Source organism: Copidosoma floridanum, unplaced genomic scaffold (genome assembly GCF_036245765.1).
Source record: "Copidosoma floridanum isolate Cflo_tuat_1 unplaced genomic scaffold, Cflo_Japanese_pri ptg000014l, whole genome shotgun sequence".
NCBI classification, from domain to species: Eukaryota; Metazoa; Arthropoda; class Insecta; order Hymenoptera; family Encyrtidae; genus Copidosoma; species Copidosoma floridanum.
The window spans coordinates 1,126,696-1,154,067 of record NW_028321891.1 but is presented as its reverse complement, the minus strand read 5'-3'; the positions used below and the strand labels follow the sequence as shown (position 1 = coordinate 1,154,067).

The 27,372-nt window shown below is 46.4% G+C and overlaps 1 protein-coding gene across 8 annotated transcripts in view; it reads right to left on the bottom strand.

Annotated features, from left to right (window-relative positions):
• Positions 1 to 27,372, bottom strand: part of Syt7 (Synaptotagmin 7) — a 140,991-nt gene that overhangs the window by 38,745 nt on the left and 74,874 nt on the right. For 2 of the 8 annotated variants that reach the window (XM_014351959.2, XM_014351961.2), the window contains exons 1-2: positions 11,745 to 12,196; positions 2,155 to 2,184 (exon numbers count right to left, since the gene is read on the bottom strand). The exons of 5 other annotated variants lie outside the window; for them this stretch is intronic. In XM_014351959.2, the coding sequence (XP_014207445.1) occupies positions 2,155 to 2,184; positions 11,745 to 11,833 (119 nt within the window). In that variant the 5' untranslated portion in view covers positions 11,834 to 12,196. Of the gene's footprint in view, positions 1 to 2,154; positions 2,185 to 11,744; positions 12,197 to 27,372 lie in introns of those variants that run through there. One more of the 8 variants, XM_014351963.2, reaches the window with a different exon arrangement.

Here is a 27,372-nt window from a genome sequence, read left to right as displayed (position 1 = left end):
GTGCTAGAGAACGTGAGAATGCACGGTAGTGTCCTTCGACCTGCCCGAGATTGAAGGATATTTTCTAAATTTGATTCAAAAAACGATGAAATTGCATATTTCGTGGATGGGTCACGCGTTTGTTCAATCTATGCCTCCCGAAAGTCGCGTCTGACTATACTCCGTTTGTACTACTTGTTTGTAAATGAGTATACTGTTACTTTGCGATTACTATTTTTTATTGGCCCCGCGTTCTGGTATATAAGCATTACGGAGCAATAGAAATTAAAGCCAAGAGGAGCCATTGTTTGACATTTGATTACACAATGTAGGGGGACAATAAAGTTAAATTGAATCTCCGGTGAGCAAGATTGTTCAATCAAATTACTAGTCGCTCAAGTCCCTTTTAAACGCTGCGTGGTCTCCCTCCCGTACATTACACAAGTTATTATGTCATGGCAGATCTCGAGAGAGCAATTTCAGGAAAGGGTCGACGATCGATACGCGGGTAAATGCGCCGTTGGCTCGGGCCGAAAGTTACGAGAACCGAGCGTCGTCGTTTTAGATGCATCATACAGCAAACGGAGAATTTTCCCATTCGTTGTACCCATCGAAAATTTAGGTTAGCGATCGTCGCGATACACTTTGCCACTTGCAAACGCACGAAATCGTACAAACGAGTGTAATTCAATATTCGCGGGGGCATAAATTTTCCCCGGCAATTATTCCTCCGGCGTCGAATCGAATTTCGCTCTCCCGAATAAATGCATTACACTTTTCGTTGGGCTCCTTTTCTCGGCGAGCGGGCCAATTTCGAAATTTAAGTCGCAGCAATGGCCATAAATTCCTCGATACGCAGCACTCGAGGGTGGAGGGGGGTGGCCTCTACGCTATGATAATGTAATTTCTCGCGAGCGCCATTTCCGAGACGAGGAATGCACTTTGTTTCGCGAGCGCATAGGTGCACCAGTCGATTTTTCATCTCATCGAGGCATTACGCATTACGGTCCTCCACTCACACACACACACACACAAGGACAAATATTTCCTATGCTCCCCGGTTAAAACGGAACGTGAGCGAGTGCTGGAGAGCACGTGGGAAATTCCCAACAAGTACATATTCCGTAGCGAGGAATAATCTAGTTCAGTGATGCGGTGCGGTGAAATTTTCCGAGAACAGTGTGTGCACTCGGATGGATTGTCTGAAGGAGTGCTCGGTGGTGGTTGATTGCTCATTTTTGCCAACTACTTTTTGATCCCCTCTACATACTCATACAGCGAACAAAAGCCGGGATTGTGAAATGCTGCGCTCTTGCCGATCAGCGATAACTCTGCCGAGCCAATGAGGCATGCACGTGATGCTTTCCAAGCCAAGCTCATGCTCGCGCTCTAGATCGCGTGAACGCGCCCCCTCGTTGCTGTCGTGTTTTCACGTGCACGCCAGGGAGATCGAAACTCCCGAACGTTGCGTTTTCACTACCGGTAGTACCGTAAAAACCGGTAAAAACGTTCCGGTTACGCGAGCGCGAAAATGGTAATCATTTTCCCCCGAGTTTCGTGAAATTTGCGCAGGAATCGACGCAAAACAACCGTCCATGGAAATACACCGGATTCCAGGGTTTACAGCTTCGAGTTGTAAATTACGACCAAAGCGAGGTGTTCCCCCGTATCCGTAATTCTGACGGTTTGCATCAATATTCCGCTGTTGTTTACTCGGTGGAAAATAATTTCCACGTGTGTAGGTGACTTTCATTCCTCGATAAAATTGTAATATTCGACGCTCGTTCCTCGAAAAACGGATGGTTTTTATTATTAAAGAGGTTGGTGTAATATATAGAGTTCACTGGTATATAAGGTCGCCATTTCTCGAGGAGCGAGCGTTTAAAACTTCTTGGCTAACTTTTAAAAGTCATTTTATCGGGCAAACGTGGTTACGAGCAAAAAAACGTGAGATAGCGGCGATGTGGTTGGGGTGAGGGGTGGTGGGGTCAAAGCTGCAATAAAAAAAATTGCGCAAGGGCTTCGTGATAAAATGATGTTTTGTCATATCCAGCGCGCAGTGGATGAGAATAAGAGAACAAGTCGTGCATATTTGTATAACATGTGGATATGTGAGCTAGAGCTGCTGTTGCTAAAAAACTGCTAAATAAGGTGGAGAGTCGTTTTAGAGTATACCTTTTCTCTTCGATAGCCGGCGTAACTGGTCTGAAACCGATAAAAAAGTCATAATGTAGTAATTAATCATGTCTCGGCCGAAATGGCCCTCGAGTGATCGATTGCTAGAAGAGATAAAAAAAAAAAAGTAAATACATTGTCTCCTAAGGATCACAAAACAATGTTTGCTCTGTAATGGGGATGATCTCGAGAGAATGACGAAAAATACTGATGGACAAAAATTAAAGTTTTTATTTTTTTATTTTATAAACTATGGACAGTTGAATGATGTTTGTGAATTTTTCAGAAGTTTTGGAGTACCCATGAAGTTAGTTGGTGAAAAGAATAAGTTTCCGTGTTTTTAATAATTAACTGCCTAACTGGGACAATTACTCGCAAGTTTTAATTAAAGAAAACCTAATTGCACTACGCACGAGAAACTTTATGAATTGTTTACTTTCATAATGTCAGCTGTTTCTTTACACGCTATTCGTATATACGGTGCACGTGTCTAAGTAGTAGTGAAAAAACTAATTCGCAATAATTAGACGAGAGCCATTAAGTTTGTACAATACGTTCTGAAGTTTAAAGTTTATATCTGGTGCGAGGAGATAACTTATTGCGAAAACTTTTGGTTCAATTTTGAGTTTTCACGATCAATTACTCGAGCATGTAGCACATTTCCTCTCGAAACTTTCGGGAAGAGTTCCTCTGACAACCTGTTGCCAAAATTTTTTTTTCTTCGTTCTTATTACTGTTATGTCATGAAAAAAAAAAAAAAAAAAAAAAAGTATTCACTCGTGTGGAAAACAAGCTTTGGTTCGGATAAATTTGATTGCTATAGTGACTTTATATGGTACAAAATGCAGCTGGTGCAATTATTTTTCGGAAAACAACTAAAAATTGATGAAGAAGTTTTTATTAAATTTTCCACTCCACTTTTGAAGCGCGAAATATTCGATGGATAAAACGAGGCGAAACAAAAATACCTAGTATGCGTCACGTGTGGGAGAAAAAAAAATATATACATATTCCGATTCGAACAAAAGAAAATTTTGCCACACATGTGTAAAAGTGACAAATTCTCGATAACCTCCCCAAAAATAACCCATTTCACTGTCAATCAGAGCCGTCGGTGTAAAAAAATCACACGCAAATCCCGTCGACGATAACAAGCGGTCGCATCCGGCAAAACCAAGCCAAAAAATGCTCGCAAAACTCACACGTCACGAAAGAGCTTTCAATCTCGCGCGTCGTGAGTATCACGTGTCGCCGTCTGGGCCATTTTAAAGTAGCGCCGAACATTTCAACGCTTTTGCGCACTTCTCGACCCCCTGCACACGTACATGGAACCGGGAAAACAACGCTTCCAATTACCACCGCGCTATTTTTACATAAAATTCAATGGCCACCTCCCGCTTCGCGCTCGGCTGCTTTTCCAAATTAACACGCTCACTCGCAGCTCCCCTCATAGTAGTGTACAGTCGTTTTCTTTCCGTAATTGCCGATCGCTCGCACCCAGACTTCATCATCACGCAACTTGGAGCGTTTATTCCGATTTTCACGTTTTCATCGGCGTTACCATCGCGCGTTCAAGAAAAAGCAGAGAATGCCTTTCTTTCGAAATGAAACTACGACACACGCGCGTGCTTCCGACACTTCCTCATGAGTACGGGCTTTTCTCGGAATGCTCATTGGACCGTGATATCAAGCTATTTAATTAAAGCGTGCTTTTTTTCCCTCTCAAACGGTCAATCGACGCAAGTCCCGATTTTTTTTTTTTTTTTTTTTTTTTTTACCAGTGCATGTATGCATTTAAAAAAGAACAATTCGTGCACGAGCGCGGAATGTGTTTATTTTTTCCAATTTGCAGTACTCTTTCCTGGTGGGGATGCTCGAAAAAAGCACCGCTCGTCCAACGTCCATCGGCAAACATCAGTGGAGCGCGAAAATTTCACTACCGCGTAGCCTATGCTTCCATCCCTCTATTTTTCCCTCGAACCTTGTACGCCGTGAAACGCGCTGTTCCGCGAGCCCCTATGAATATGGATAACTTTGACGTCAAATCGAATGTCGACGGTGTTGTATTAATTCAATCCATCTGCTCTTTCGAAGCATTTTCGGGAATTTCATTTGTTCAAATCCAACTGCGTGCACTGCGAGATATGTACCTACATACAGAGAGTTGAAATTCAAAGCCGGCGGGCTGTATGCGAAAAATGTTGTTTGGAAAAATTTTTTAATACTCGCGCAGAGAAAGAAAAAGGTGAACGCAATATTTCCCGTAGCACGTGTACTCTCGAACTTTGCACGTCTAGTATCGAAAACATGACTTTTCATATTGAGCTGCAGTACTGTGATGTATTATTTCAACAAAAATTACAACACGTGAGAGAACGTTATTGATGCAACACCACGTGCACCGGATTTCCAGAGAGTACAGTGCGTTTCCGTTGCGAGCCTAGTCCCGATGATTTATTCAAGTAATGAAAAGCCATTAATTACCGGGAAAAGCCAAGCCAAGCCCCCTTATCGGAGACTCCGCCGCGGGAACCGACGCATCTGGATGGTGTCGCGTGGCCCATTTTGCAACTCCCGCGACACACGATACTCGCACACGTCGGCCCCCCATTGACGATACGACACGTTAAAGTTATACACACGACACGCAAAGTGCATTAAATCCGACGACTCGGCTCGGCGTAATTCTCGCCGGAGCTGAATCGCACGGAAGAGGCGGGGCCGAGTCGCGGGGGTGGGGACACGCTACGTGCCTAATCGAAGGTACCATCCTTCATCCTCCCCCGAGACCATTGGAATCCGAAAGCACTTAACTGATGGTACTTGGCGAAAATCATGCTACTCCCTGCATCCACTTGCACATACATTAGCAGTTGGTTGGTTCAATACCACCCTACGATACTACCAGTCAACTTTACGACCCGATTTTCGATAGCTCGCGTATCGCCTCACCATGTTCTACCGAAACACGTGTTTTATTTCTCAGCTCTTTACACGCCCAATGATTAAGAAGGAGCGATCACTGGTCTCGTTTGGGGGTGGTTTGCCGTGTCTACCGGCTGATACGCGCCCGCAGGTACGTAGCGTGCGAGTTTGCACAAATTGAAAACTTCAACGCGTATCTAGGTATACTTTCAATTTTTTTGATCTCACGCGTTTATACGCAACGGTACAACGGTCAACCGTGGGTTGTTGTACGCCAGGCACCTGTGAGTAACTTCCGTGAGGCGGATCGCCGGCAAATCGACTCGAGGTGGCCTGCGACATTAACGCCTCGGGCGAGTATAGTCCATGCAGCGACGGTGATACACGCCACGAAGAAGGAGGAAGCTGCCCGGAGGCTCGTGAATTAATCCACGCTCCAAAATTACCCTCGTTACTAATAACTCCCGCCGCGTATCGATCTCCCGTACCGTCTCTCCTCTCCTTCTTCTTCTCGTTCCACCCGAGGAATGGTACACGTATGTATACGACATCATCAGGGGCTGCGACCACTTTGCGAATTCTCGTCATACCCGACGCCTTCCCCCCTTACTCCTCATCGATCCACGGGTCTCTCTCTCTGTGTGTGTGTGTACACACATAGTCCGATAAACTCCCGCTCGTGCGCGTACTTTGTGTAATTGCTTGATGAGCATTGCCAACCTTCGGCTCTATAATCACGAACACAAGCTGCCGAACGACTTTGTCGCGGTATAGTATTCGAGACACATACGGTGAAAGCCAAAGTGTTTTATTTTTATTTAGGATATTTACTATGGAGGAACATTATGTACATCCCACGAAAAAATGACGATTCGTCATTGTGTGATGGCTACATCTTATATTTCCTTCCCGGCACCTTCGATCCGAAAGCTGGAGGCCAGCCCGCGTGTCGTCATTGTAAACACAATAACAATCGGCAAACATGATAACAACGAGTTACAACGCGGTTGGTACCACAAGCGGAGAAAACGATGAGTCGTCGTTGCCTCCATCGATCATGAATTATTATTCGATTTTGTTGTCGACGCAGCAGCACCAGCAGCAGTGTGGTGGTGGTCGGGAAATTCACGTCGTTGGGTAAATTTGCCCCGTGCGATCGTGGTTGGCCGGCTCGGCTGTTAATAACCTTAATGGCTTTTCATCGGGTCACTCATTTTTCTCGCTTCCGAACTATACTTTGTTGGTATACTCCTTGAGCTTTTCGCGCTTTGCTTTTCGACTGAGCTCTGCGCGAACTATTGTCCGTCAAAAGCACGCCCAAGTATGTATTTTCGTGGATTGTAATAAAAAAACGTCTTTATAACTGTACTCCGTTCATCGCTGCTTTCAAACAAATTGACAATCGATTCGTTGGATTATTAAAGTGGTTCGACTGTGGGTGACTGTGCCAGCCGATGCAAAAATTGATCGTACTAATTTTTAAGATAATCAACGATAAATGAATAACTAATTATCGTGGCGGGTGATAATGATTTTTACATCGACTACATTATATTTTTGCGTGATGGTTTCTCGATGCAAAACAAATGTAACCCACCCAGTAGATACTTATAAGAGTGTGTGAGGCAGCCACAAGAGCTGTGTCAAACGCGGACCATCTTTTTAAATATTTTCTCCGCAAACGAGTCCCCAATTTAAGGTAATTATTCTTCGAAACTTGATTAATTACACAAATTAATATATCATAACTTCATAGCGATATCGCGTGTTCGAATTTACCGATGAATCACCTCATTTACAACTTTTCCAACTCATCGTCAACTTTTCTTTTATGGCTGTTGATACAGCCTTCAAGACATCAGAAACGTTTTACTTATAAAAAAAAAAAAAAAAAAAAAAAAAAAGTAACCCTGAATTTGGGTTTCTGTACGAACCCCAACTGCAGGGTACAAAATACTTTTTGAGTATCTCGTCCGGCCGGGGGAAAAGCGATACAAAATATAATAAGTTTCTGCCGGAAAAGTTCCGTCGATAAAGTTTTATCGAACCTGGAGTTGTACTTAATTCAATGATCAGCGAAACTTTCAGGGGGAAGGGGGAGAGGAAAGAGGAGCTCTCACGTAGCAAGTGGTACAAGTCCGAGTTTGGTCCGACACGGGTATAAAAACCGAGGCGAAGGGTAAGAAAAGGGCGAGCGCACCACACGTACTTCTTTATCAATTCCACTAATACGGGAATAGATACTGCGACCGTAAAAGACAATAATCGATCAGTGGATGGCGAGCAGCTCGTACTTATAAAAAGACACAGGCGCGAAACGAGAATGTTCGTCCTTTACCATTCGAGAGCTCTTTGTTACTCGAATCTCGATTCTGACACATCACCTACACGTCTCCCACGAGTTTTCATTATTATCACGTTCACCCCTTTTCTCGATTTATTTTTTTCATCCAGTCGAGTTTCGACGATACGTTTGGCGCGCTAGGCCAACTGATTAATTGTAGGGCTCTCCTTTTGAAAGCGTGTGCACGTGCACTATGACGTGGAGGCTGACACGCTTCTGTTGCCGTTTCTCGTCGGATGGAAATAAAAGCTCTTTGTTTGATTGTGCGCTGCTGCAGCTTTTTATATATGCTTTTTTTTTTTTTTTTTTTTCTTTTCCTCGTGATTTTAATGAGACCGGGAACAAACGTTACTTTTCGAAAATGAACCGAAGCGCATTAATATTGAAATGTACTCACTCTCAAGTTATTTGGTGGATGTAACGAAGCTGTTTGAAAATTTACCTAAAATTGGTTTTCTCAAAATGGATCACTGAATAATTTAATGAAAACTAGACTGGTCTGATGAAATAAAAAAATTTCTCGAAATATTTCATTTTAATTATTTATAACCTTGTTAAAGCCCGTAGCAATGAATGCTTTGACATTGTTAGTTGACAATAAAGTTCCATTCAAACGAATGAAAAATGATAAGCAAAATTTTGCAAAATTCCAGCATTTTTGTACCAAAATTACTCGTAACGAGGTTTTAAAACTTTCAAAGAAAGGACTACGGCGCGAAGCTTACGTGGAAAACAAGAAAAAAGAAAATATCCGGCGCCCGCTTGGATGCCCCACGACAAATTTTCCGCCTGGCAGTCTTGGAGGTTTTATCGCGCCTCAAAGAAACAAGGCATTTTTTAGTCTGCTAGTTGCACCCAAAGTAAGAAGGATTACTCGAGTTTACCGGGGAAAACTTGAGTAAGCGTGTCCCGAAAAGAGGCAACCAAGATCCTTTTTTTTTTTTCTTTTTTTTTTTTTTTTTCTTTCAACTTTACCAGCAGCATAAAACACTTTTGAAAATTACCGTGACCCATTCGGAAATTTAATATAGTTCCACGTGAAATTACTTTTGTACCAGGCGTAGTGAAGGAAAATTACAGTTTCCGTTGAATCGATTGATGTTTAATTATTTTGTAACTAAATTTACACGACAATAAACTCGACCACGTCAAACAGTTAATTTGAAAGTTGTAAATGAATATTTGATGAACATGTCGTAGCCGCCGCATGAAAGGTTGACTCGTACCACTGAAAATATCGAGCCGCACAGCAAAAACACGCTGTAATTAACCCTGGAATTTAATCACCTTCAATAATCGACGCGTTGGACACGAAACGATCGCGCTTTTAAAAAAACATTACACGGCCCTTGTATCTCTCGATTTTCAACACGGCCCGTACGGCCAAACGCTTTGCGGCCTTTTTTTGGCTCGACTACGCGCTCGAGTCAAAACGAAAAGCACGGCACAGCGAAACGAGCAATTAGCCGCGGAAGCCTCAAAGAAAAAATCTCTCGGCTCGAACAATCGTTCGTTAGTAGCACAAAGGTACTGACCACAGCCCCGCGTCCCTCCGTTTTTTTTTAAATTCCTTTGTCCACGGCTGTTTCGCCCAGCTAAAAGGTTAAACAAAAATCCTCGACTCTCTTGGTCGTCGTAATCAACATCGGCTTGTAGCTCGCGAAATCGCGCGGAGCCGCGGGCTCGGGTGCAAGGCACAAAGGCCTCTTTTGCCGTTTGACTGCGGCGGGAGCAAACTCAAAGCAAACAATTTAGAGCCGCGGCGGCTGTGCGACATGAAACGCGATAAAAAAGAAAGGGAGGGAAGGGAAAGAAAGCAGAGATAGAGCAGCTCGCTTATGAGGCGGAAGTTGGAACGCTCGAGAAGGGCTCCCGGACCTTCGATGCAGTATCTGCTCGAGACAAAATCCATTTGGAGGGTGGGTGGCACACTATCGGCCGGATAAAAACTCGGCGCGGGGCCGGTTAACTGATATTGGTCTTCGGGGGGGTTATTGGTAGTGGCTTGCTCGGCGAGCTTTTAACTCGAATGAGATTAGAACGGGAGCGAGGCTTTATTTTTGCCCCTCGCTTTGCCGGCGATTCCTATTGACTCGTTCGTAAATGGATTGCAAAGGGTTATCGCGATCGAAGGGAAAAACGACAAGTGTTTTGTCGGATTCTCGGGGTGGCGGTCAACATTTCACTTTGGCCTCGGGTTTCAGCGAAAATAATCCAGAGATTTTCAAAAGAATCGGGCAACAACGGAGATTTAAAAAACACGCGAGCGTCATCCGTTCCTTCCGACACAATGGAGCCCGCATCGCAACCCGAAAACCATCACCGGAATAGATATCGCAAACTCGCGTAGGCGCAAAAATTGCGGATTCGAGCCAAACCTCAACCGCAAGCCAGCCTCGCGAGTAAATTTCGGCTCCTCGGGGGAAACCCGCGAAGCGCCACCACCATCGCGACTCTCGCAGCGGATTAGCACGATAAAAATTTGTGATTAATCGATGCGGACCAATAGAGTTATAGTGAGAGGGATATTATTAACGCGGCCCACCGGACACGAGTACGTCGATACACGCGTTGGCCACACGCACTTCTCGTTCGTCGCGTTACGTGGTGGGAGCCAAGTGGATTGTAGTCCGGCCGGCGACGCGAAAGTTAATGGGGCGGCATTAGCACCCAGACGTTGCGATATTACTGCCGTACGAGGGAGGACATTGCTACATGGCACTCGGAAACGCGGCCAAACGTCTGATGAATATCCTCAGTTTTTTTTTTTTTTTTTCTTTTTACTCCACGGGAAACGACGGTCCTTGGCTTCACGATACGCGTACGCGACGATCGATGTTTTTGTCGTGAGAGAGAGACATATAGAGAGTCGGAGGGGTTTCGTACGGGTCAATGTTGCCCGGTGAAACAAAAGGGGTACGTTTTGTTTTTTGTGTTTTCTCGTTTGGTCGCAATTACACGTACGGCGGGTGTATCGATCGCCAAGAGGAGCCCACGTTTGTAAATAAACAGCGGCGCGGGCCGAGCGGGAATCGATCAAATATTCATATTTTGTGAAACACGAAAAGACGTGGACACGCGCGCCCGCTGCCGCACGCGATACGGATGGGTTACAGTGTACCGCATACGGCGCGTGCACTTACCCCCCTTGGCTCGGGTTAATTGAATTTTTCAGGGCTGACGCGACTGACTGTGACACACAAACGTTGCATCCACTCCGAGAAAGACGGTCAACTGGAAAGTCTCTCCTGCTTTCGACACCAATGAGCACCTCCTTTGAACATACATATATGTATATATTCGATTCCCAAAGGCAAACCGACATCACTCGTTTGTATATAAAACAAAGAGAGAAGAGAGCCCGGGTTATTTATGTACGCCGTGCACGGGAGGTTGTTTGGTGAAAGATTAATGATTTACCGCGATATGTCCCGAAACTCGCGCGTACAAGCGGCACGCATAAATTTCGAGGGGCAAAAAAGAAAAAAAAAAAAGCTCGACGAGGCGACCGCTTATCTCCGCTACTTTTGCTGCTACACCCACTCTCGTGGGAGATTATTGCTGGCTGTCGTCGTTTATCTCCCCCCGCTTGACTCATAACACACTTGATATTGATTCAAGCCGAACGCGCGAGTGCCCCTCTCTACACGGTAATTTTCCATTTTTCCAATCGATCCCATATTTTTCAAGCTATCAACGCGTGTTTCTGATGTCTTGACACAGTTACGATGTTTGTTCCAATGGAACCGAAAATTCTCGGTTAACGTGTAACGCGCAAACAAGTCCTCCACTCCATCTTTTGTAGTAAATTTCGTGTCCTCGAAAACGCCCGGTAGCCATATCCCCTCCAGTTCTAGTCCCAGCTGTAAGGTATATCTGCTCCAAGTGACATTTGTAATGTACCAGCAGACAAAGTCTCGTCGAGCCGATCGATAGCGCTTAGTTTCCCGTACGTACATCGATCGCTCTATACCCTTTCCGACGATGAAACACGTGCGATCACACGGTCGTTCGTCAAACACAGCCCCGGTCGAGAGTAAAAATCGGTCCCCGCCGATGTACACGTACAAATGTGGCCGGGGCCTAATAAAAATGCAATTTTCTCCCGTCAGCCGCTCCCCATGCACGGCATTCCCCGCACGAACGCGGCGCGCATACCTTCCCGGCCCCTCGGTCGATCGAAGGATGATGAGATGCCGCGTCGCGGGGCGATAATGACACCGATCGAGGGCGAAAGAGAACAGAAGAGAGAAAAAGATCACAGGCGAATGACAGAGCGATGGTATGTACATGTGCGTGTATGTATGGGTAGTCTACTCACAAGCTCTGAGAGAGGAACTTCGAGAGGGCGAGCTTGCTGATGCGGTTGTTCTTGAGGCCGTCCAGCATAGCCGAGGCCGCGACGTCCATGTTGCCGGCCGAGCTCCGCGGGACGTGTACAGGGAAGGTAGAGGTTGGGGGCCTCGGGGCTCTCCGTCTAAGTTCCCGCGGCGCCGATCGCCGTCATCCTCATTATTCGTTTCGACGTCCAGCCGAGGCTCCTTGGATAGCGCGCTGGAAGAGCAGTGCTCCCCTCGATCAAGCTTTCATGGAGTATTTGTCCTTTGGTGGCTTGACTCCGCTACGGTCGGCTCCGCGTCGAAATTTATCGTCCCTCGGCCGATTGCTCGCCAACGGGGGAGCGAGCACGTGCTCCCTTCCTTTTTTTTTATAGACTATGTGATTTTATAGATTACTCGATCCTCTGATGTACGCCCTTCGTACTTTGGGCGACGCTCGACGCTAACGGGTTATTCTATAGTTTTTTTCAGTTTTTTTTTTTTTCTTGACACTCGTGCAGTTAGAGCAGCAAAAAAAAAAAGGAATTCGTGTGTGCTACTTATTGATGTCTAAAATCCGCTCGTTTGTATGGATATATATAATATGTAACACCTCGTAGGCCTTTGGAAACTCTATGCTTTTTCGTTCGCTTACAACGTAACAGTATATATTACTATTTTATAATAAACACATAGTACTTGAATATTTTAACAATACTATAAGCCGCGTAAATCCAGAGTTGCGCGTGTAGGTGTAGTTCCCCGGCGTTCGGGGATGGATCGAACCCAGTCACGATTTCGTTTTCACAACAAGGTTGCACGATGTGTGTAACACGAGCTCGTAACTTTGAGCATGTGTACAAATAATTTACACGCAATAATACATGTATATATGTATGTATATATATATATCACTGCTCGGCTCGGCTCGAACGCGTAGATCGAGGCAGACACGCGCACGCACGCACTCGCACACTTAACAATAACTAACTCCTGCAGTAACAACAACAGCAGCAGCAACAACAACAAAAACAACAACAGCAACAGCAACAACAGGAACAGGAATATCAACAACGAGAGCAAGAAGGACGACGGCACTCTATGGATGTGTCGGGCTACGAGGAGAGTGCCGTCGATGGTGACGAAGACGACGACGAGGCAGCGTAGGCGGAGAGGAAGAAGAAGAAGAAGAAGAAGAAAAAGTCTGAGAAGGAAGTGAAAGTAGAGGCGGCTGGCGGGCCCGGGTGGCGGTTGCAGCTGTTTGTCCTCTCGTCCGTTCTCGGGGCCCGCGTCCCCTGCCGCTCGAGCCTTGGGCAAGCCCGCGAGTCCGGCATCTCCCGGGTCCCGTCGTTGCTCCTGTTGTGCAGGCCGTCCTCCTCGTCCCTCCCCTCTTGTTTACTCGGCCCTGGTGGCGTGCGGTTTTACTCGGCGTCTCTCGTGGGGGGCCATTGGCACCGATCGTGGACGCGCTGGCCACCACGAGCCAAACAGCGGGAGGACGAGTCGGAGAGTATAGTATACACGGGCCGAGCTTTTTCGCGGGGAAGAAGAGGGATCGGCGGAGGGTGGCGCGTGCGACTCCGTCGACGGTCAGCGAGGCACTGAACAGAGACAGCCAAAGCTATGATATCCTCCTCCACCTACCAGGAACAGCTAGATGTATATATACGCACGGCGGTACTTATACCTCCTCCTCCTCCTCGTCGGCGCACTCGCAGTTTGCACTACTGCGCGGCCGATCGTTGCGCCCCGTGCAGCTTTTGCTCCGCCACCTAACATCGATATACCGATGAGACTGTATACTAGTGTGCACACATGTGCCATCACATGTGTAGCCGAGGGGGAGGACTATTGCAGGTGTATTGTTGTACGTGTGCCCATAACGTGGCTGGTATCGGTAAAAGAGGGAGAGGAGACTCGTTAGCGCTCCTTTGTGATGAAATTTCGACTGCGGCGGTATACGGCCATATGTACGCTTACGCGAGAGCAGGAGAGAAACGAGACAGGCGAGTCCACGTTTTCGCGAGCGGCGGTTGTGTATCATAGCGGCATGCCTTGATGTTTAGGTACAGCCCTACACTCTCTCTCTTTTTGCTCCTGATGGCTGCGGGGCTGGTGGTGGTGGTGTGCACGCACGCAACCCCCTTCCCAAGCACACCTGCGCGCAGGTGTTGTACATCCACGTAGCTTGCACGCCGGAGCTTTTACCGCGTACATCCACGTATACACATATAAGTACGAGTACACGTTTGTATTAAGACGAGTAAAACGGACGGAGGGTAAGAGCCGTAAAGTTTGCCTGTGTATAGTGGGCGGTCGAGCCCTCTGCTGTTCGGTGCTTTCAAGTGTATGTACCTGATGGTAGTTGGTGGTAACACCCTGCACCTCATTCGACTCTGCCTGCACTGTTACGTATATATGTATATACATTTATATACATCGACTCTTTAACCAGAGAGTATAATACGTATATAGGTATAGGTACGAGTGTGTATACACTGGGCTTTGACCTAGTCGCGCGTTGCACGGTGCGCTCTCTCTTTCTCCCTCGAGGGACTGGGCTTCCGTAGTGTGCGTGTGTCTGTACGTGTGCTTATGCACGTTATGGGTGTATGTAAGACTCACCGTTGGCCCCCGCGCCCCTCTGCCAACCTGCCACCCCAAGCTGGTTTCGACCTCTCCCTCTAGCGCATCCGCGAAGCTTTCCGCCCACCTCCCTCCCGCTATTCTTTCGCTCTCTCTCTCTCTTTTACGCAGACTCTCAAAAGGAGAAGAAGGAGTGTAACGAGGAAACGAGAGAGGAGGCACCGGAGGGAGCAGGATCGCGGTGAAAAGAATATAGAGCTAAGATGCCCCTTTCTTCGAATCCCCGTCCGTATCATTCGCGCCCTTGTGTACCGTATGCGTTTGTTCGCTCGTGTTTTTCTTTTTCTTCGCTTCCTTCTTCGATCCTTGTTTTTATTTCATTATTATTATTTATTTTTTTTTTTTTTTTTCGCAAACATGAGAGAGACAGACTGTCGCACGGGCGTCCCATCAAAGAGTTATCTATGTCTTGCATGTACTTGGAGAGCGCGAGGAAAAAGTGTTTCTTCCACTGTTATCTCTCTGAAGAGCATAATGAGCGGTCGAGGTGTGCGCGTATATATTATACGTAGGTACACGTTGTACGAGCCTCGAAAATGTATACACGTATAATATATGTGTATGTGCAGCCTCTTGGGGCCGCGCTATTGTACTTGAGTATAACTTGGAAGCTCTTACGCCGGAGGAGAGTCGAGGGGGAGCTTTTATTTTCCCTTCGCACGTGTACCGTGTGGCATCCTAAGACTCGCATGGACACGTTGTTTTTGGCTCTAGATGGGCGAACCGACGAGATTCGAACTTTCACAGTTTGCATCGGAATAATATACTACGTGTACCACCTTGAACATATAATATACGTATTTCTTTTTTCTTTTCCTTTTCCTTCAGCTGAAATGATTTGGTATTTTCATCTATATACGTGCTAACTGCAGTTAAGTTCAACTAACAAGTTTCCCCGGAAGTGATCTCCGTGGGTGACGAAGCGAGCTCCTTTCTTTCGCTCCGAACTTTTATAGATAACGCAAGTTTTTGTTCCATTGTGTGCCGTTTCGAATGAAAGGAAAGGCTTACGACAAGGAAAAAAAAAAAAAAAAAACAATCGACACCGAATTTCGATGGTTAGTTTATCAAGGCTCTTCCTCGACAGCTCCAAGCATCCAGAAGCGAGACACACCGTTTTCGTGATGGTGGGCGTTGTGGTTTCTTGTTTTTCCCGCAAGTCATTGCGTATGATTACGTGTCACGGCAAAAACAACCACCAACCGAACAAATGGACGGAAGGTGTACACGCTTGTCTCGACGAGAAACAAGGAGGGGAGAAGGGGGACAAAACAATCGAGAAAAAAAAAGCTCAAGAGTCACGATCGACCCCTCGCGCGAGCTCCGATGCTCGGCCATTCGAATCCCCCCCCCCCAGGGTGCACAAAGGGTGTGCGGTCAAAGGGACACATGAGAGACGCCGACAGCTACCCCCCGTAGGACGCGCATCCCCATGCTGAAACCAGATATCGGACGCGACCGGATTACCGCCCGCGTGATTCAATAGGCCCTCGCGTTTGATTGGAAATCGCTCTTGGGCTTACCGTTACGCTAAAAATCGAGTACCCACTGGCACGGAAAGAAATTCGGTTCTGTAAACTTACGCGTATCTTCTTCCTCCGCGATGAAAAATCGATGTCGGGGGGAGGGGAGGGCTCAGATTTCGGGGAAAAATGATGAATGAACGTGTACAGGAAACAAAGGGAAACTATGTTTTACGAGCGATTGTGCGTCGGAAAAAAGCGATTCTGGACGGATACCGATCAAGTATGTTATTCCTCTAAGAAACGTTTTGACGACGAGGGTTGATGAAAAATCGCGGACTCAAGTGCGGACTCAATCGCGTGCCTATGGAAATGAAGTTTCAGCTATCGCTAAAGACGAAATATTTTTTTTTCTCAACTCGGCAAACGTATCAGTTGTGAAACGAAGCCAGAGCGCGTGCAGGTTTTTACGTACACAGATGTCGGGCCATCAATCCACTCCAGATCGGAGGGTCGCGTAAAATGAAACGCCAGCCCCTTTCTCTCTTGGGTCGAGTGAAAAAAATTAACGTTCCGGGGATCCGCGATTAATTTTCGTCAATCTAGCGCGGTCGCGAAAGGGGAAGCCAGAATTTACGACTCCCCCGCCCCCTCAAAAAAAGGGGCAAGCCGATAACAAACGCTACAATGGCAGCTGCATCGGGTGAGCTTAAATCACTTCCGATTCATTACGCGGCAGACCGGGGCAGTATAGTCGGGAGGCATCTGCAGAGCTCGTGGGCGCAGCGACTCGTAACGGCTCCGTCATAATGCATCGGTGCGACGGAGCTTGCGACGTGCGCTTGACCGATCGAGGAGGGATCGCGCGCTCGTCGAAGCGGTACGAGGAATCGTCGCGCGACTGATTCGCTCGAGGAGATCGAATTAAGGATCATCCGGGACTCGAGGCAAAATAGACATTGTCCCCGGATTTCTACGGTGTGAACAAACCTGTGGTCACATTATGATGGATCTCGGGTGAGGAGCAGATATTACGAAATTATCAATTAAAACAAGTGTAAAAAAATTAATTATAACTCGTTATACGTACCTGAACATGAACTAAAAAAAACGAATGTACTCTTCTCATGTTCGCAAGGGTACGCAAGTTATAGCTTGAGATAAATTCGTAGGCAAATAGACGAGTCCTCGGATGCTCTGGACTTGAATTCACATCAGGAGACACACATTACAACCGCGTACGGAGCAGTTGAGTACATATACTAATGTAATTCTCCCTCATCTAGCAGAGTTAAAAAAAATACAATTGCAATAGAGATTGTTTGTATCGAGTCAAGTATTTACACGAGACACTGGATCATCAATTACTGGAAGAAAATGATCGGCCTGTGTGGAGTACTTCAAAGGCAGCAGAAGCAGGAGTAGTGAGCTTGAAATGCTAACGGGCGCTCCGTAAGAGCGGACGATGCAAAAATGCAAATTTCAATAGCTCGGTAGTTTCAACTTATCGGTGTAGGCGAGCGTGTACACGAGTGTGCGAGGCAGAAAAAAAAAGTACCACCGGACAGCTGCAGTTGAAAGTGGCAAACGAGGGTCCGGCTACCGGCGAGTAAATTTTCCGCAAAGTCGAGGGAATCGTTTGCCACCTACGTCGTACATCGTACCCGTAAGCCGTCAGTTTTGGAGAGCTCGCCAGGGGTGTTTTTTTCGAGTGCCGTGTAATGGGCTCTTTGAAAGGCGGAGGGGAAAAAAAAAATGTGGGCGATCGTTATCCCCGAAATTACGAGCCCTATTGTGCGCACAACCGTGTACGTGTGTATCGGTACGCCCGTGTATTTTAGGACAATTGCTGCGCCCTGCACTTTTTTTTATTTCAACTTCTTCGCCCCACATTTGTAATGTACCTACATCGTTTTTTAACAAATAACCACTCGAAGCTCGTATTTTTCAAAAAACGTGCTCCATTTAATGACCGTGTCCTCGGGCGACCTTCTCATCGGTGGCAAGTCTCACGAGTGAGGGCTGGTTATTAAAATGTAGGTATAAATATTTTTGGCACCATAATTAGAGCGATTAGACTCAAAGCGTATACACACCACGCTGCAGCGCTAAAGAGAAGTGTCAAAAATAAGAAGAAAAAAAGTTCTCGTTGACCTACCTTGTATTGAGGAAAAGACGGAATCTTTTCCACGGAGGTCGATGATCAAATGTAGATATAATCTTTGGTACTTTTCAACGCCTCCGAAATTACCAGAGTACCAAGTTTTCCCTCAAACCACAATCTTTCAAACAACACATGTAGATTGATAAATTTAAAAATTCATAGTGTTACATATACATGCATTATACAAATAAGCTTTTACACAAAGATTATCGAAATGTGTAAGATGTTATATCGAAAGCTCATGCACCGCCTATCCGTATAACTTACGTTCACGTACATATATAACATTAACGATATTGACTCGAATAAGCTATTGAAAAAAAAAAAAAAAAAAAAAAAAAAAACTAAAGATGGTAAAAGGACGACAAAACAAGGGATAATGAAGAGCTTGAGCTGACCTCGATGTAAAATTCTCTAGAATACAAAGGATATGTATACGCAGACGAGCTCACCATGGGAGTACCGAACAGTTCGCAGGAGGCAGCCACAAATTCAACTAACCCGTTGCCCGGCAAATCCAACCCGAGAAACGTAAACTATTTATCCCTATGCCTCCCCCCCCCTCGCTTTCCTCCTCCGAGGAATTACGTATTCGCCACTCGGTTAAACGCGCCCCTACGTACACGCTCGCAACCCCTAAATTCTCAAAAAAGCCGGACCGCAGCCTCGCCCTGAATTTACGGGCCAAACGGAGCCGGGGAGAAAGGAGGAATATCCGCAGAAAAGCGATTAGCCAACCCCGGAAACTCCATCACCTTTCGACGCGATACCCATACGTGTACCCTCCGCAATTCCATCGAACGGCCGAGGTGGGCGCTTGGGGAGAAAACAGCCCTGGTCGCAATCGGCTTAGGGACCCCGTCTCTGTATGTGCAGGAACTGGGCGTTTCCGTGTTCAAGAAAAAAAAAAAAAAAAAAGATGGGTCGGGGTGGATATAACCAACGAGGAGTCCCGTACCACACGGGCCGGCGATGATAAGGCGCGCGCCCCGGGGAATTGCATTTCAGAGGAGATAGGCGAAACTGCTTCTCTCCGTTGATTATGAAGTGGGGGCGCCCAATTAAATTGCCCCGCGTTCTTATACCACTGTTGGCTCTGGCTGTTTCGTTAATAGAAATTCGCGCTCTCGCGCCACTGTTCTCCCCTTTGTTTTGACCTCCCTTTCTTCATTTTCTTTTTTGTTTGTTTCACGGAAAGATAAAAAGACCGTATTAGGTGTTCCTGGCATGCCCGCGTCTTCGTACACAGGCAATGGTATTAACCAAGTACATACTTTGATGTAATTCAAACGAGGAGGTCGCCGAGCCATCGTTTGAGCTTCGCTCGTGAATATTTGGGTAGCAATTAGCGCGACACGCTGATGTCACTTGCATCATAATTATACGGCACGTATATGTAATTGCATCGAGCTTGACGTCAACGTGCACGCACATGTATATTAACGCAGCCCATCGGAAGAGCTCGTAGTGATTAAAAAAATCAATCTCGTTAATTTTTACCTCAACGCGCGAAATCTTATCCACGTACGTCTTCTAACGAGGGACTGCAAAATTAAATTCCCCGCCTGGCGTATGCAGTTGTACACTGGCCGCGACCCTCTAAAACGAGCATGATTATCTCGGCCCATGCAATTGGCGTATGCGCAGCGGCACTCAACCGTTACGGAAGTCATGAATACCTAACTAGCCAGTGTACATGCAAGTGACAGACACAGACAGGCGCGTCTTTCCCCTTTCCAGATTCGCTGACGATGTGCTTAAGGACCAAAGTCCGATTACTTTGTTTTGGCATACCATAGTACCCCGGATGGCACCTGGAGGGGCAGAGTATGCCCAACGGAGTCGAAGGAGCTCTCAACGACGCTCCAAAAAAATACTCCACTCGATCAAGGTGGAAGCCCCATCAACGATATCGTCGCGTTTGGCTGGAAAAAGAGCGACGCCAACGCTGCCAAGCGTGGGGAGGGGGTGGCAGCCGTGTCCAGGATCGATCCGCGCCTTTGCTCCGGCCGAGAGAAATTGAGACAAAAACTGCTCTTGTCCCTCCTTTCGACAAAAGCGACCGCTCCCCGCTGCTGTACACGGGCGAAAAAAAAGTGCTATCGGTCCGAGCTCGCGGGGCGGAGGGGGGTGCATCCTGCGACGGCAAATCGAGATCGAACGACGAGCGGAGGTGGGATTAAAGTTTGAAAGGACGCTCTCGTCCTTCTCGCGGCGACGGTTCCTCTTTTTCTCAGCCCCTCGAGAGGTGGGGGTCTGCCAACCGTGAAAGCGAAGAGTCCGTCGTTTTTCACCCGAAGCGCGAACTTTCCCGCGCGTGTGTATGTGTGACCCTCTTTTTTTCCCCTCACCGACGATGCTGAGGTGTTTTATTTACATCGCGAAAGTGAAAACAGTCTCGATTTCGCTTCTTCCTTTTCGGGGGTGTGAAATTTAATGCCGCGCAGCGGATCGAGGTTTTTCCCGTTTAGTGTTTTTTCAAAGGCTTGGGTGCGGAGATTTTATTAAACCCCCCCTGTTGCTTCCGCCGCAGTGATTTTTCAGCGAGGGGTTTTGTATATTTCCGCCAAAGTTATCGAAAGACAATATTCCTTTATGAAACGATAATACGAGGGTGTGCACCTGCGCCGGGGCTTAGGTTTTAGAAATTAGGTTTCGGAGTGGTTTTTTTTTTTTTAATTATTTCAATGCTTGCTTTTGTTCTTCAGGTCCAGACTTGGATTTGAAACTCGGATACTTTTGGATTATCTACGCGTATGTTACTTCACAATTAGTATTGACTTTGGATAAGCTATATTTTTCTCAAATCTGCGTTTACTTGCGAATAAAATTGAAAGGAGAAAATAGATGGTGCTCCGTTCATGGGGCAAAAAGGTTCAAGAGCTGTACACAGAGGGTACACGAAGCGCATGAATAATCATCGCGAAATACGTTTACGCGCGGCTGAGGACAATAAAAATTTCCGAACAATACTCGCACCGGGTCGTACATGTATATTATATGCAAACGGTGCCATTGCAAGAAGACCATTGCATCCCAAGTACCCGCCGTTAAACTAACCCGTCGTCGCGTTCGTGTATTTGTAGACGTATAAGATAAACAGACCTTTTTGTCGTGGCCCCAACTCCACCTTCTCGTCTTTACATATGCAAATCAAAGTTTACAATTGCGGTTGCGCAAGGAATGGGCAGGACAAACTCAAGTCAAACCTCGACGATTCGCTGATTTTGGCTACGAAACGTTTTTAAAAGCCACCAGCTTATTTTAACACCTTAGTATCTAAACACCAATATTTTTGGGAAAAACACTGATACTCTACATATACGTACGTTAATTGTCAACAGAGAATCTTTACGCATGTGAGCACAAATTAATTTCTCGCGGTCCCCTGCGGGTGACAGGTTGGTATTTTTGTATGGATACTCCGTTTGAGCGATAAGCCGAGAGACCCCCCCTGTGCGGGTGTACCCCGAGTGTTCGAGTGGCGCGTGGAACACGGAGATTTATTCCTACATCGGGAAAAAACTTTGATCATAAGAGTGAACTGTCTCCGTTTGTAAATTGATTGCGCGCTCCTTATTGAATCGTAAGAATGGGGTATACATATAGTAGTAGGTGCTGCGAGGAGGACGATAATGTTAAGAAGTGCAGGAGGATGAGGAGAAAAAAAAATAAAATGAACGTTCGACTTTACGTACACCCGCGTGGCCCAAGTTTTTGGCCATTTGTTACCGAGTAAGAGTCCATATTTCAGACTTTAATATGACAAGCCGCGCCCGGGCCTCGGACATTATCTACTTGTACCTACGGCGCGTTGTTACACGAGCGGATCGATAGAGTGGGACACAAAAATTTAAGACTTGGAATATCGCGCCGCCCTCCCTCGCGCTTCCTGCATATTATCTTGAGTTATGAATTGTCCTGAATCTCGGACTTTATTGCCGAACGTTACTCACGAGAATCAAAATGTCGAATTGGGGGTTTTCTTAGGGGACAACCCCACCGAGTCTCCAAATTTCTGCCAACGTCCTTATTCGTATGTACATAGTTCTGCTCGTCTATTATCGATTGGAATGTACCTAGTCCTGGACTATCGTCGCAAGAGAGGAACATTCCAGCGCCTCCGAGCAGATAAACTTTGAAATCGCAAAAATGAAAAGGCTATACGTTGGGAAAAAGGGGGCGTTGTGGCCTCCCCCATCTTTTGCTACTTTTTTTCAAAAAGTGCTTGAATCGGCTGAACCCTTTTTTACTACCTACTTTCTCTTCCCCAACTTTTAACCACTTTAGGTGCCAGTACAAAATCACGCGAGCTCTTACACGTACACACATGCGGGTTGGTACGTTGCAAGCGGTGCAAACACGTGAATATTGTACGCTCACGCGTGTCCAAAACTTTTTACCTGTAACACATGATGGAAGTTAAACGGGAGCGCCGGGCAAAAACGGCATTGTATACACGTGGTTTTCAAAATGATCGTTAAAAGTTGTAGGGTTTTTGATGCATAAGTAAAACCATCGCTTACAACTTTTCGCGGCGACATACCTGCTACGGTGTTTTTATTCAGAATTGAATTTTAATTTGAAACTACCTGCCTTCTACTGTACGTGCATATTATGAGGAAGAAGTTTTTAGACTCGGTAGCTCTGTTTACTTTTTACCATTTTTTATATGGAAAATCCCCTTGTGTCGATTCACAGTTGATGAAAAAAAAAGAGTTACGTGAAACTATTTCTTGAACAGCATCTGCCAACCCAGAAATGGTCCGCACACTTGAGCACGATACGCCCAGAGACGAAGGCTAGACCCCCTGGGCTATCATCAAAATAAAAAAGGCACCTCTATTCCGCGGCCCGCGCGAGGAGATCGGAAATCACGCGTAAATAAAAGAAAGGAAGACCCGGTAGGCTTCCTCGTTATACGCGACGATGGGGCCGCGCGGCAATCACTCGCAAGTACGCCTCCCGGCTACTGCTTGTGGTCGGCTCTTTATTCTCTTCCCTTTCTCTTGCGTGGAAACACTCTCGCTCTTGCCGTCATTTTACTTGAGCACGTCTTCTTCACGAAGAAAAAAAAACATTTTCATCGCAGAGCTTGTGACTTTTTTTTTTTATTCATCGGTTGACACGGTTTTCGAAAATTACAGTTAGCTGATCCATTATACGAACCTAATGTGACTCGACAACTTTTTCTTGGTTTTTCTTTCATTTTCCAAGCTTTTCGCAATTTGCGTGTATACATGATTGATCCAACGAGAGGTGCTTTCAAAGACGCGTTCTCGCATTTAGTACAAAAATGTATAGGTACATCCCAGGCATTATCGAATGGTACAAAATTGTTAAAAAGAAAAAAAATTGCAGTTCTAAGCGAAATAGCTAGACATACAAGGGTAACGTACGTCAGCTCCAGTCGGCTGTATATATACCCCGGTCGTATTAGCAACGTATAACATCCAAGAGAGTCACACGACATCAGTCGCCGTATACGCCCTAATCAAGTACGTATATATATATCCGGCTCTCGAGTGCAAATACGACCTTCGCATTGTTATTGCGCCGACGGCCTCCCGTTTTCGGCAACCGCGGTATAGCATCATCCCCACCCCCGCCTATTTCCATCACTGTTACGTACGTGTATATAACTTTCACTTTCGCCTCCCGCCCTTTTTCCTCGCCCGCTCGCTTTCTCGTTCGAGTCGCTGAGTTTGTGGGTCAAGGGAGACTGGATCCTCGATTCGGGACGCGGGAGCCTAGGTTGGGGGGGCGAGAGAGCGTCGGAGGGTTGACATTGGAATTTTCGGAGGAGGAAGGGGGGAGGCGCTCCCTCGCACTCGAAATTTATTAATGGGGCTTCCCTCCTCTCCGGCGTCGAGCCAATCGCCCCGTCTGTTTTCGGAGCAACGTAAAAAGTACAGCCCATCTATTGGGAATAAAATTCCCCGCGAGCAATCTCTCCTCGTTATCAATATTGTGTGTATGGAGCACGTCTATAGGAATGTTTTTAATCGACGATCCCGCTCGGGCCGGAACAGCTTGTGCATCACTAAGAAGAGACCCCCTCCCACATGAAAGGAAAATAACAACAGCGTCTTCGTGTAACGAACCCCTTGGCCGAGGGGAGGAAGGGCGCTTATCTCGAGAGCATCTTGGAAACGAGTGCACGCATGTATTTTCGGGGGCGACGCGGGCAGTCAATTCATAAATTAATCTCCCGCGAATAATCTCTGGACTATACCGTGGCTTGGATGGCTGTGGAATCAAGGCGATCCCCCCGACCGCCACGGGACATTAAAATGGAGATAAACGAGAGAGACACGGGCGAGGGAGGAAATCTCGGGAGCAATCTCTTTTGGTTTCGTTCCTACGTGGCCGGGGAGGGAAGAGCAGCGGAGAAAGAAACTCGACGCTGGAGAGGAAGAGATGGCACTCGGGAAACACGGCCAAGCGCGCTTCGCGTGATTTTGGAGTATAAAAGGAAACAACAGGGGGGAGGTGGAACAAACACAACTTTGGGGGGCCACGCCTCTAATGTGATTAAAAATTTATTTAAACGAGTTGCTTGACCCCACGGGCCTCTTTCATTTCGTTCAACTAATTTCCATTCCCCCCCTTGACTATATACGACCCTACCAACATTTTTCTCATTTCCGCGTGGATATTCAATTTAATTTCTGAGCTTTCCCCCCCCCCATCTCAACTGCGGTACGGAGAAGAGAAGTTCATGTTTTGTTTTGTTCATTTTTACACCGACAAACTCAAGAAGCAAATGCAATTCTGGAAAAAAAAAAAAAAAAAAAAAAAGTAGAAGGAAATGGAGCCGGAAATGCGATGCGCAAGATCCGAGATGTTTCCGTCGGAGTCGTGCATTGCACAATACGTCGTACGTTTTTCCGCGTGACAGTGCGCGACCCAGAGCTCGAGTTTTATTACCAAGTCGCGAGTATTTACTGTCACAGTAGAGCCACCACTGCCACAGAGTTCAAACCAGTGGGTATGGATTTAGCGACCAGTGAGGACTTTGATGGCCCCCGGTGAATTTCATAAGAGGAAAATCATTGTAATCGAAATCGATTTGTCATTTGTCGCGTAAATATTGTTAGCGTTAAAAATTAACATGTTTACCGAAAAAGTTGGGCCAAAGCCGTGGCATTATTTTCGGTGACGCATCTGCCGGCCCAGCCGTCGCTCATGTCTGACAACGTATTATTTAACAGCTGACCTCATTTTCCCTTTTATTAATGTAACCACTTTGACTTCTCCTCGGCGGGGGTGGATGGCCCCTACGGCCATTATTTACGTTTTAATGATTGGCTTTTAAATGTTGCTGTTGATGAATAAATTTATTATCAAAATCGTTGGGGGGAGTTTTATTTCCAGACATAAAATGACTATTTAAACAGTTAAACGGGTCCAAATATGTTTCTTTGTAATCGAAAAAAAAAAAAATTCAATATTATTGTACCCCAACGGAATGGCAACTTATCCCTGTACCTTTTAATAGTCATTTGAGAAAGTAAGCCCTTTTATTATGTAAGAATTTAAATAACAATGAAATCTGCGGTGCACCAAGTATTTAACTAGTTCTACTAAACTGTACACTTTAAAACGGGGAAAAGCCAACATAGAAAAGCAATTGTTTAGTTCGATTGGTTTCGCAATGTATTAAAAAAAAAAAAAAAAAACAACAATTTCAACTTCTGTACGCATTAAACGTGCAGTTAAACACATTTGAATGTACAGTGCCCATCCAATAAGCTTATTCGCCATCACGGCTGCCAAGTCCTGTTTCTGCAAGTTTCAGCATCATAACTGAGAAAAAAAAAGCCGCGATCATAAGCTCCTCCCTTTCCATTTCTCTCTGGAAGCCGATGTACATATCCTACCGTCGCAACGCGTCGCCCAGACACTCGCCAAGTAATCCTCTCATCGTTGGTACGACTTTTCCTGCAACCCTCCTAAATAAGAGCTACACCGGGGGAGTTTGTGGACAAACATCGCGCAAACGCGTTGGACTCCAAAAGAAAAAAAGATGCGCAATCCCCCCGGCGGCGTCTCCGGGTCCCGCGTGCGTACATCACTTTGCCTACATCCGACGGCCGAAAGCTCCCCAGCCGGTCACTACCGTGCCACGCTCCGTCCTCCCGGCAGCGCGGCCAATAAGCCGTATCGTCGCGAGACTGTGATTTCGGGTCCACCCCCCCTCTCCGAGTACACCCATGCACGCGGGGGCTTAACTGCTCGGCTTTATCGAGCGTTTTATACCTCGACGGCTCTTGGCGCTTTTTTGCGCCTCCATCACTGAAGTAGCAACGCCCCAAGAATCTTTGGCTCCGAGTCCCTGTAATTGTTGAGCCGAGCTTTGTATATACATATACGTGGGCTGCTCCGTAAGTGCCTCTGTGCGCCGCAGTGTTTTCGAGACCACTCGGGGGCTCGTATTATTTATGATCCCCGGATGTTTTGCCGTCGAGACGCGTGTGTGTGTGTCCAAGTGGACGAGGATATGCAGCCTAATTTATGAGGCTACCCGTGTTGTTTTTATTCTTATGAAAATCGAGGAGGATCGCTTGGGTTCTTGGGGAGGACGTTTTTTGTTTTTTTTTTGCGGACCTGTAATCGATGGAAGTATAAATGAATTTGGCTTTACTTATCAACTCGAATCGTCGATAATGCGGGACGAGCCAAGTTTTATGAAAAACAACTTGTTGACTGATGAATATGTCATTTTTTTTCCACGGAAACCCATCTACCCATTACATGGATCAACTTATTTCATTGAAATATACGAAGTTAAAAATAAAGGAGTAAGTGCAAGTCGACAGCCAAAAGCCACACATGCCCCTCCGACGAGCGCGAACCTTTGGTGGCACGTTACACGTACCTACGGCGCATGATGAAAAAAAAAAAAAAAAAGATTTGAAAGATAGAAGAGAATAAACGAACGACGTCGAAAAGGAAGTAGGTGGAGCCAGTCTGAATCTTTTTCACCTCTCGGGCAGCTGTTACCCCGCATTGTCGCGTAAAACGACCCTTCCATCCTTCCGCGAGCCAGCAAAGAAAAACGCGTGGAACTTTGAAAAAAAAGAGGGGGGGGGGGGAAGAGACAAAGAGTAGGCACGTCTGTATACACAGCAAAACACGCACGACCTATATTATTTCTCCAGGGCGCGCGCTCGTTGCACGTGCATACACGGGGCCAGCGGCTTTCCGTGGAAAAGCGGCCCCCGGGAGCTCGAGTAATTTCGTTACTCCCTGCGAGTCCCCCGTTTTTCTTTCGTTGTCCCTCTACATGCACGCGTACACACACATGTTTGTTGCGCAGTTGCGTAGTTGTTGGGCGTTAATAGAGTTTTACCG